Genomic DNA, 11,524 nt, shown 5'->3' with positions numbered 1-11,524 from the left:
AGTATATAATGTAAGTTACCATTAAAATATTCGCTTTGCTTATTATACTTATTGACATAGCTTAAAAAACTGTACAAATTTTGTTTTTTGCATTTAAGTTGCAATATTAACCACCGAGGTACTTTATAGTTAGGACGTATAGATTTTTATTAATAAAATAAAAGGATGTGTAAAATACAACTAAATAATTTGAATGAATGTATAACTTGGTCGTTTTTCTCATAATAAACTGTTAAATCCATGCATATGTTTTTATTTCGTAAACAACATTTCGCTTCTTTCATCTTCGCTTTCATACGAAAAGCTCGTGATAGTAATATATTTAATATATTGTGATACTAATATTATTTTATAATACTACAAGAAAGAGATTATAGATTGAGAGTGATGATGGAGTTTTGAGAAAGCAATAGAAGATTGAGGATAGAGATTAAGAACGTGGAAATTACTATTACTAATACTTAAATATTCCGGGGGAAATACGAATCGAATGACGACACCTCAACATACAAACCAATTTTCGTCATTGACAGTTTTTTTATATATTCACAAATTCCCGCGTAAAAATATTCTTATAGTATTGTAAACAGACATCCGTTTGTGGTTGGATTGTTTATTAACTTTTACAAAACAAAGGTAAACATTGGTGCAAATGAAAATATCACTGTTTGGAGTCTATGCTTTCTTCATATCAAGAGGCTTAAAGGTTTCGTAACCAGGCCCTAAAAACCTTCCAAAAAAAGTCAAGATGTCAAGTGTCATTTATTTTTCTTATAGGTTAGATTTAAAGTTTTAAAGGTTAGTTTATTGACAATTAGTGATTAAGTGATAAGAGAATTTTATTTACATGGACATTTTCTTATATAATCTATTTTATTTATACACTTAAAGATATATATATATGCATTTTATTCACTTAGGTAATATATACTTTTCTTATATTTTCATAAATTGTACGTCACCTTAATGTGATAATTATATAAAAGTAGTTTAATAAAATGAATTGTGGTAATAGTGCACTAAATTTTGAATTCACGCATTATCATAGCTTATAGCTAACGATAGAATCTGTGGACTAATGTGGACTTTGAACAATGTTCAACTCAGTTTATCTAGTATCACTTGCTATTGTATCCATATCAGTTCTTATTTCATATATTTTAATTAATACAAATACAGGTAGGTACTACAATAATAAAACAGCTATTTAATAAGCTATTACAAACTAACTATAATTATAGTTTCAGAACTGGAGACAATGGCTAAGAATGGCTTGGTTTTTGTTGCAAACACAGCAAAGATCCACAATTTAGTGTCTAAAGCCATAAAATCAGTTAAAAATATATTATATATTAAAATTAATGGTGAATCAGGAAATTTATTGCCCATATTAAGCAAGCAAATTGTTAACATCTATAGTAATGTAAGTATAAGTACTGCTGTCACAGTTTTTAATATTTTGGGAATACAATGTTACAATTTCATCAAATAATAATACAAGGGAACTAAAAAATTGTTAATTTGTAAACCATGTTTTGTATAAGTCCTATGAATATTTTCAATTTTATTGCATAAACATTCTTATAATTACTAGATTATTAAATTTTCTAATAAGATATTTCAAATACAGGCATCTTCACAAAATACAGATGTAAGATTGATGTTGAAACCAATTAAATCAGGTGAGAGAATACAAACAAATCATGCAATAGATCTCATACTATATGAAAATGAATTGGACAAACATATTGAAGAACTCAAGAATTCTGTAAATAATTTAGAACCTGGCTGTAAAGTTAAAAATTTTGGTAAGTATATTAATGTTGTAAAATACAATAAGCAGTTGTAACCCATTTTCAAGTATTATGTAATAAATTCTAGAAAATAAAGTAAATATTATTTAATATTCATTAGGCTTGGATTTTTTAAGTTATGTAAGTTTTATCAATGTCTAGAAAAAGATAAGAAGTTTCTTATAATACAATTATCTGTTGCACTCATTGATATAAATATTATAATGAAAAAGTTTGGATGTATGTACAGAATGGGTGATGAATAGCTGGATGAAATCTAGAACAAAACTAGATTATTAGATGTTTTATATAAATGGAGTTATGATATTTAATACATTTTTCTACATACCTTTTTAGCATTATCTGTGGCATGTTGGAATCAATTACATGACTATATAAGATACTAGCTTTCGCCCCCAACTTAGCTGCAAATTTAAAAACTTTATTAGTAGCCTATGTGTTCTTCCACAATATGTTTTACATCTATGCCAAATTTCAGTGAGATCTGTTCAGTAGTTCTGGAGTTACGTAATAACTATCATCCATCCATCTAAACTTACTTATGTATAACTAGCTTTTACCCGCGACTCCGTCCGCGCGGAATAAAAAATAGAAAACGGGGTAAAAATTATCCTATGTCCGTTTCCTGGTTCTAAGCTACCTGCCCACCAATTTTCAGTCAAATCAATTCAGCCGTTCTTGAGTTATAAATAGTGTAACTAACACGACTTTCTTTTATATATATAGATATTAGCTTAGTAAGATTGCAGAGGATATAATTTATTGTTTTATAAATTTATGGTCATTTTCGCTGATGTGTTACAATTGTTTCTATTTTCACAGATAGTCAAATATCAGATAAAGTATCTGCCGAAGAAAACATGAAGACCTATGAGTATGTAGCAGTCGGTGGTACATTTGATAGACTACACAATGGTCATAAGATCCTGTTGTCGCAGGCGGCTCTGCGTGCAACCAAACATGTGACAGTTGGGGTAACTGATGTAAATATGATTCAATGTAAGAAATTTTGTTGGCCATGTCTATCACTGAACATTAGCTCTGTGGCTATGCAATTAATTTAGAATCTTATAAATTCCATTTACTAACTGACACCCTCAGAGTTGTTAAGTGGTCTCTCTTAGTATGAATTTAGTATGTAATCTACACTAAATGTCACCAATTGATGACAAATTGCAGCAGTTACTGTTCGATATTTTTATTTAAACTAATTGGTCAGATATAGCTGTTATTCGAATGATAACTATAATCTTTAAAAAAACTTTAGCTTTTTTGCATATGTTATGATTCTATAAGTTGTATCCCATAAACCTCTCCTTCAAATTCTGGCTAAAAATTACTAGATTTGTGTGCAGTATGTATGTTATAATTACATTGCCATCTGTCTAGACTTCTTTTTTATATATTTAATTTAAAAATAGCTGTTTTTTATTTCATGGTTATGTTTAATATGTAGTAACATATGTTACATGTAACATGTAACATGTAGTTAAAGTCATTAGTTTAATATTATGTTGTTTATTTTATTGGTGTAAAAATTAAGATATTTTCTATCATACATTTTTATTCATTTGACAGTACTTTTGTTTCAGCGAAAGTTCTATGGGAGTTAATCGAGCCTGTTGAAAAAAGAATAAAGGGTGTGCTTGACTTTTTAACTGATATAAATCCGGATCTTGAGTATAAAGTTGAACCAATACAAGATTTATACGGACCTACTAAATCTGATCCGAGGTATGAGGTAAGATATGTCTATTATAAATAATTACTTACCTACCAAACATAAATTATTCAAACTTTCGTAAGACACTGTCATAAACTTATATATAAACGGCTAAAACACTCACATATATTTGTCTAGTGTCGGCACCAACTAGTTTCGAGCCAACCGCCTTTCATACCAGTCCCACTCACCCTGATGAAGGACCCCTGACGTGCTCGAAACTAGTCGGACACCGGACAAATATACGTGTTTTAACCGTTTATATGTAAGTTTAGTTTCAAATACTTCAAAATATAAATGAATTTCCAATTACAATCTATTTTATGGCACTGTACCTATTCTGTTTTCTTTTATTAATTTCATAACTTAAGTTGATAGTGACAAGCGAGGAAACAAAAAGAGGTGGAATTAAAATCAACGAGAAACGAGAGGAAAATGGCCTTCGTCCCCTCGATATGTATGTAATAGGTCTAGCTGAGGATCTGGCCACCAGACATTCAGCCGAAGAAGAAACCAAAGTCAGTTCAAGTAATAAGAGGATGAGGTTACTAGGAACGTTGCTAAAGGAGCCGGAGGTAAGAGATAGAAGGTAATAAACATATAAATCAACCAACAAACAGTCCATAAAGCAATTGGTTAACTAACTAGTTGATCGCACATTTAATCAACTAGTTCAACATACAGTTAACCAACTAGTTGAAAAAGGTAGTTAATCAACTAGTTGACTATCTGGTTCAACTACTAGTTTACCGACGAGTTGGGTATGTCGATGTAATCGTTCAATGGTTATTATTTAACTTGCAGCCAAATCCCCGTATACCATCGCGGCCTTATGTCATAGGATTAGCTGGCGGTATTGCCAGTGGAAAGAGCAATATTGCTGAGAAATTAAAGTAAGAAAAATTGTTATTGTTACAGAAAAATTGTTTTTTTATTTAATTTAAATAAACGTATTCTTTTCTTTAAAAAAAAATATTTCCCCACTTTAATTTAATTTCTCTTTTGACATATTAAAAAATTATACTTAAATAAAAAAACCTCGAAAGTTATTTAAATATTTAATGTAATTTTTAAGTGTTTTCAGATATTTATTATTTTGTTAAGATTAAATGTAATGTTTTTTTCTCTCCATTTAGACACTAAACGTGGAAGGTGTTGCCAATGCTATAACCTAAATATATATAAATGAATGTCACAATAAAGCTGTTATTATTATTATTACTAGATTAAAAGGGGCTGCGGTTATAAACTGTGATTTGATCGCTCACGACTTATATAAGCCCGGTCTGCCACTCAACCGGACCCTTTCGGAAGCTTTTGGTGAACATATCATCACAGAAAACGGTGAAGTCGACAGACGGAAACTAGGACAAATAGTATTTAGTGATAAGGTAAGAAAATTCGTAAAAAGAGCTTTGCTTTGCAATCTGATAGCAATTTTTTTTGCCATAATCCGCATTTTACGGAAATACATCAATAAAGATTAATCTTAATATTTTGAAAGCAAAAGTTTAGATGTATGGATGGATGTATATTCCTATGTATCTCCAAAACGACTAAAAGGATCTGAGTAAAAATTGCATAAGCACCTCAGTTTTTTAACAGCAACCGTAGCTAAATACAAAAATTAAATCCAAATCTGTAAATCCGTATCTGATAGTATGGCGGTGACAAGAATGGTTAACTTTCAGAATGAACTGGAAAGATTGAATCAGATAGTATGGCCGGCTGTGATAGAGGAGACACAGCGACGCATCAAAGCGCTAGGACAAGAAGGTTACGAAGTGGTTGTGATGGAGGCAGCTGTTATGGTGCGGGCTAAGTGGTACCACTACTGCCACCAACTGTGGGCAGTTATTATACCACCTAATGAGGTAATTTGACACATTCTACAGAAATATAGTTTTTTTTTCAGTGTCTTAAATTTTCAGATATATCGTAATCTTTATATCTATAAAGGAGACTTTAAAGAATAAACCATATACTAAAAGTGATGTTTGCGAAACAAAATGTTGCCCTTTATCCTCTAATAATAAAAGTGGTACTTAAAAGGACAAGGCAATTTGTTATTAGGACTGTCATCGACTTACAATAAGTAAGATCTTATCTAATACTTGTAACTAATAATATAATTAATATTGAAATAGGCTATTAAAAGACTTCAGGAGCGAAACAATCTGTCAGAAGAGGAAGCACGACAACGTGTGGAGGCTCAAGTATCAAATTCCGAGCAAGTGGCCGCCGCTAATATTGTTTTCAGTCCGTATTGGAGCTATGAATATACACAATCCCAGATAGACAAAGCCTGGGAACATTTGCAGAAATATCTGAACACCAATACTACTATGTAAAGTATTTATTACTGTTTTAATATATAAATATAGTTTATATAATCTGTTAAAATGTTTACACAAGTTCAAAAATGTTATTAAAATAATTTTTCATTAAAAAAAAATAGAACAGCCGCTTGCGCTTTGTAAGTGGCTCGCATGAATGTACCTGAAATTACTAAAATATGTCGATTTTAAAAAATAAATTGTCTATGAATTCGTCGCTACTATCGCTTTAGTGTTGCCATTTAAATTGAATTTGCACGAAATGGGAAAATATTACACATGTGAAAGAAGTAACCGGTGTCATTTTTTATTGCCGCAATAAAATTATTATATTTCCAGTTTTTAAATTTTATAATTAATTTTAGGGTCTGAGGATTTTCTATGTATCTTTTATAATTTTTATTAAACGAATATTATTTTAAGTTTTAATTGTCACATTTGTTGCATTCCCAATTTTTCCACTTTACCGATGGTAAAAGATTATAAATATTTAGTCAATGATAACTTTATTCGTTTTTATTATAGCAAGTTTCTACAGCAATTTCCATTGTATTCCCTGAGGGATATGTTATGCACATGTAATTCGCCAGTGTTAATTTACTGTTATAATCAAGTTAATTTGCATTTTCAAGTTAATCTCCACTAAAACTTTCTATTCACTGTTTATTATTTATACAATTTATACTTTTCGCACTTTGTAATATCTATATATTTTCAGCGAGGATTAAAAATCTATGGCCAAAGTATTTTTAAAAATACCTAATGTAAAATAGTATAAAATAGTTTAAATTTGCCCTCGGTCTGTACTTTGAAACTTTTTCTAGCAAATAAATTTTATGAAAATGATAAGCAATATAAATATTCTAACTTTTTAGCCTTATATTATAAGAATAGAAATATATTGTTTTATACTTTTTCAGTAAAAAAATTAGAATTACTGGTTGGCTAGAAAATATAGTTATTGAAATAAATATTTTTGTAAATAGAACGATTGTTTTTTTTTTATTTACAATACGTACATTAACTATTTTTGAGGTTACAATTAGCTGATTCACGAATCCGGCTCGACTGGTGCAATATGACCACACAGAAGACAGTCGTGAAGTGGAAGTAATTCCCAATTTCGTCTAAAGGATGTGCGTGTCGGAGGCTAAATTCTTGTCCACTTCCCCTTTCTACCCTTTTCCTATAAATAAAGGATGGGAAATTGTACTTTATGAAGGAAAGGGCGTATAAAAAATTACGTTTTAGGGCTTACTAAAAACTAAAAAATCCTATTTTATGGTGCTTCTTTACCATAAAATAGTATTAACGAAGACAAACGGTAAGTATTACACGTGCGTGTCATTTAACTCTTGAATAGTTTATACAACGCAAGCCTAATTACTTCTCAAAATATTTATGGTATATTTGATTGAAGTCAGAAATCTTGGAATCACATTACATTAGCTAAAGTACTGGAATTTTTTGAACTTATCAGCTCATATACTTGTTTTTATATCGTTCTATCATTCTACATTACTTCATGTATTTAATACAAAGTAGTCGAGGAGCAACACCACTTGGAACTACAACACTAAGTTTTGCTTTGAGTATGGTCATGTCTATTGTCCTCAAACTTATGATGATATACTTCGGAGTGATTGAAATCAATGGTCAAGAAAATTTATTAATTGTTCCAGATAAAAGTGACAGAAGAATTCAGATTATAGTAAGTATTGTGTAAACACTATGCTAGTGTTTTTTTCTGTATTTCATGAAAAATGGAAGGGAGATAAAATTACTTTTTTAATTACAGGCTGACATAGTCAAGGGAAATTTAAAAACGAACGGATGGAACAATATTCTATGTTTCGGACGTCTACCCGACAACTTTTATAGCAATGTAAAAGAACTCAATCTAACCTTCTCTATTTCAAATGTGGATGTTGAAGATGATTATGACATAGAGGATGTTGTACCCTACCATTCCAATTTCATTGTCATCGACTGTATAAACTTTGAGCAGTTCGAGGATGTGATGACTAAATTGGTTTCTTTACCATATTGGCATCCATTAGCCCATGTCATATTATACTATCATACACTTGAAGACAGACAAATGATGGCCAAACTGTTTTACATACTGTGGTACTACAGAGCAATCAATGTTATTATCATTCAGTACGATGATTTTAAAGATAAGCTGTTGGTGTCATATTTTAATCCCTATACAAGTGAACCTTACCGATATAAGAATGTGTACGGCTGCAAGTTGACGAAGAAAATAGGCATGCCGTTTGATAACTTTGAAACTGGGTTCACTTGTGAAGAAGGTTGCGAAAACATACCCCTCAAATCGAAAGTTAGGCGTAATTTTTTTGGTACTTGTCTAGGATTTGAGACAATTTCCGCGAACTACAATGATACGTCAACATTGAAGAAGATTAATTTATTTGAGAACAAAGCAAAGAATTTTCACAGATATCCTCTCAGGGCGTTTGGTGCTGAGGTGTTACCATTTTTAGAAATAAAGAATTACAGCGACGGAACCTACTCGATGCATAAGAGAGACGCAATGGTATGGAACACAATGGCTGAGATGATGAACTTTACAATAGACCTGTCACCTGCCGAGGGAAAAATAAAAGAACCTTTTGATTATGATGTAAGCATTCAAATGATATTTGCATTCTCAAATAGAAAATTTGACTTGTTTCTCTTTCCTGTTTATCAATATGATTTAGTCCTTTTCCAAATAGATAATACTTTTCCCTATAAGGATAGTGGCGTTTGCTTTTTAGCACATCGTGCTGATTTTGAAACGATTCTATTCGACGAAAAATTGTTACTTAACAATATAGGTATTGTTGTCCAATTTTTATTTTGCTTCTTAGGCTCTTGGTTCGTTTTCTTTATATTTAACATTGAACAAGGTGAACGGATTAGTTTCGATCGAGCTGGTAAAGATCTTGTAAGCGCAGTAAAAACAGTTTTATCCATGGGTCTTGATAATACACCGAGACGAGGTTCATTTCGTATTTTTTTCATCATATCACTTTGGAGTTTTTTTATTATTAACTTCTCTACTCAAGCAGCTATTATATCATTCTTTTCTGCTGCTAAGAGAGGCAAAGAAGTAGACACATTTGAAGATATCGCTGCTAAAGGATATATGGTGGAAGGTATGGCATCGCCTGACCTTATTCTCCCTGATCACAAAGAAATATATCGTGTGATTAACTCTAGATTAGTTTCAAATAAAGATTTATTTGGGTGCGTCAAGAAAATGGATAATGACAGTCGTAGATTTTGTTTGTTGGATTGTGCGGTCAGCAAATATTTGGAAAGAAACAAAATGAACGACAAGGGACAGCAATACTTACATGTGGCTAAAGATAAAGCACATGGGCATCACTTGAACATGCTATTCCAAAAGCATTCAGCGATAACAGAAGTGTACAATAAATATATTTTAGCTATAGTTGAAGCGGGTTTAGTCACCAAATGGGAGCAGTACAGATTTACTGAAATCAAGGAGGAAGCGCCAGTGCGAGCCATGGGCTGGGAGGATGTGGAAGGAATTTACAAATGCTATGCTTTCTTTCTTATCTTAAGCATTGGTTTATTCTTTTGTGAAATTTCAATCAAATTCATATTTAATATTGGACAGTATTGTTCGAAAAAGTTAAAAAGTAAGAATATAAAAAAAGTTTGGTAAGATTTTTTTTGGATCTTTCCTACCAATGAGATATAAAAAAATTGTTATTTTTCGTCTTTTTCGCTTACAGTTTATAATACACTAGAGGTTATTATTTGTTTGCTTGGAAAGACGATGTTATGCGAACTCTTTATTGTGTTTTGTGAACTTATTCAATAAAATAGAACTAGCTACATATAAATTGATTTTGATTGAATTGCTTCTTTAACCTTTTTTATGTTTTACTATTTTTAATCCTAGTCTACTACCGGTAGTCATAGTTAGCTACATCAGAATTCAACTTTGATATCCTAGGAATATCACAAACCTATAATATCATCATCCCGCTGGCCTTTTCCCACTCATGTGGGACTCTTGTGTGCCGCAAGGTTTTATAAACCTTAAAGATTTGGCTTAACTTTCTACGGCCGTCCGCCTGCCTTACGTTAACCCTACTTGGGAAAACAAACACAAACCTGTATAGAAAATCCAAAAATACACCTTACATCTGATCGTGTTATTTCTATGTGTTTTAAAATCTTAATATTATCACCTGTTTCCCACATTATGTGGAGCATCGATGTGTTTCGTCTAATAATTTGTCATTACTGTCACAACCTTTTTAATCAGGACCATCATCCATTTTGAGAAAACGTACTTAGTGTCTTCGACAAAATTTATTAGACTTGTTACCCTTTCAAGCGTGAAGTACAACGACACATCATAAAAATTTGGCCACCTTTATTAAATGATGCTCTTATTCAGTCGTTTACGATTTATTGTTGTGTTAAGATAAGATAAGAGAAAATGTACTTAATGTTTTTCAAATAAATGTAGGTACATATAAATCATATACGTATGATCAACAAAATTGATGCTATTTACTGTCAAGTTATCTGAATATATTTTATATATGTGTGTACGTGTATATATATGAGATTAAATATTTCTCAGAGTAATCTAGGTAATATGATTGAAAACGACATAACGTTAGGCAGCATATCATGCAGCATTATCTAAAGTAGTGGAAACCATTCTTAATGGGATATTAGATTATTGTCTGATGTTACAACAAATGTAATTGGAACCTACGCTTGTTCTTTCTTAATCATATCACTGGATACCGTCACAGTTGCTACATATAGAATTTGTTCGCTTTTCCAATTAACATGAATTTATTTACTTTATTTGCGATAGTATTTTTAAAAATTACTACGGTTAATGCAAATGAAAACTTTTTGTTAAGACCTGATAAAGAGGACCAAAGAATAGAAATTATTGTAAGTATATACGTTACTATCAAAAAGCAATATACGTAAGCTTATTTTTGTAACTTAAATTCCAGGTTGATATAGTTATAAATAATTTGAAAACAAACGGATGGAACAACATTCTCTGCTTTGGACATCTACCCGACAATTTCTACAGTAAAGTGCAGGAACTAAATCTAACTTTTTCTATTTCGAATTTAGATGTTGAAGATGATTATGACATAGAAGATGTTGTACCCTACCATTCCAATTTCATTGTCATCGACTGTATAAACTTTGAGCAGTTCGAGGATGTGATGACTAAAGTGGTTTCTTTACCATATTGGCATCCATTAGCCAATGTCATTTTATACTATCATACACTTGAAGACAGACAAATGATGGCCAAACTGTTTTATATACTGTGGTACTACAGAGCAATCAATGTTATTATAATTCAGTATGATGATTTTAAAGATATGCTGTTGGTGTCATATTTTAATCCCTATACAAGTGAACCTTACCGATATAAGAATGTGTACGGTTGCAAATTGGCGAAGAAAATAGGCATGCCGTTTGATAACTTTGAAACAGGCTTTACGTGCGAAGAGGGTTGTGAAAATATCCCTATTCAATCTAAAGTACGAAAAAACTTTTTTGGTACTTGCCTTGGATATGAAACGCTTTTATTTGATTATTACAATACTTCAGTATTGCAAAAA

At 31.2% G+C, this 11,524-nt stretch overlaps 1 protein-coding gene across 2 annotated transcripts; it reads left to right on the top strand.

Moving 5' to 3' along the window:
* Positions 1-890: 890 nt before the first annotated feature.
* LOC106717784 (bifunctional coenzyme A synthase) lies at positions 891-5,945 on the top strand. 2 transcript variants are annotated; one of them, XM_014511698.2, is made up of 10 exons: positions 891-920; positions 1,242-1,423; positions 1,631-1,808; positions 2,637-2,813; positions 3,407-3,555; positions 3,909-4,112; positions 4,342-4,430; positions 4,763-4,928; positions 5,229-5,411; positions 5,685-5,945. In XM_014511698.2, exons 1-10 carry the CDS (start codon positions 902-904, stop codon positions 5,886-5,888), a joined length of 1,551 nt encoding a protein of 516 aa, XP_014367184.2. In that variant the 5' UTR covers positions 891-901; the 3' UTR covers positions 5,889-5,945. The 2 variants fall into 2 exon arrangements, with proteins under 2 accessions (XP_014367184.2, XP_045536572.1); XM_045680616.1 differs by lacking the exon at positions 891-920 and adding an exon at positions 1,095-1,179.
* Positions 5,946-11,524: the final 5,579 nt, after the last annotated feature.

The sequence above is a fragment of the Papilio machaon genome, chromosome 13 (assembly GCF_912999745.1).
Source record: "Papilio machaon chromosome 13, ilPapMach1.1, whole genome shotgun sequence".
NCBI lineage: Eukaryota > Metazoa > Arthropoda > Insecta > Lepidoptera > Papilionidae > Papilio > Papilio machaon.
This window is presented reverse-complemented; position numbering and strand designations above follow the sequence as displayed.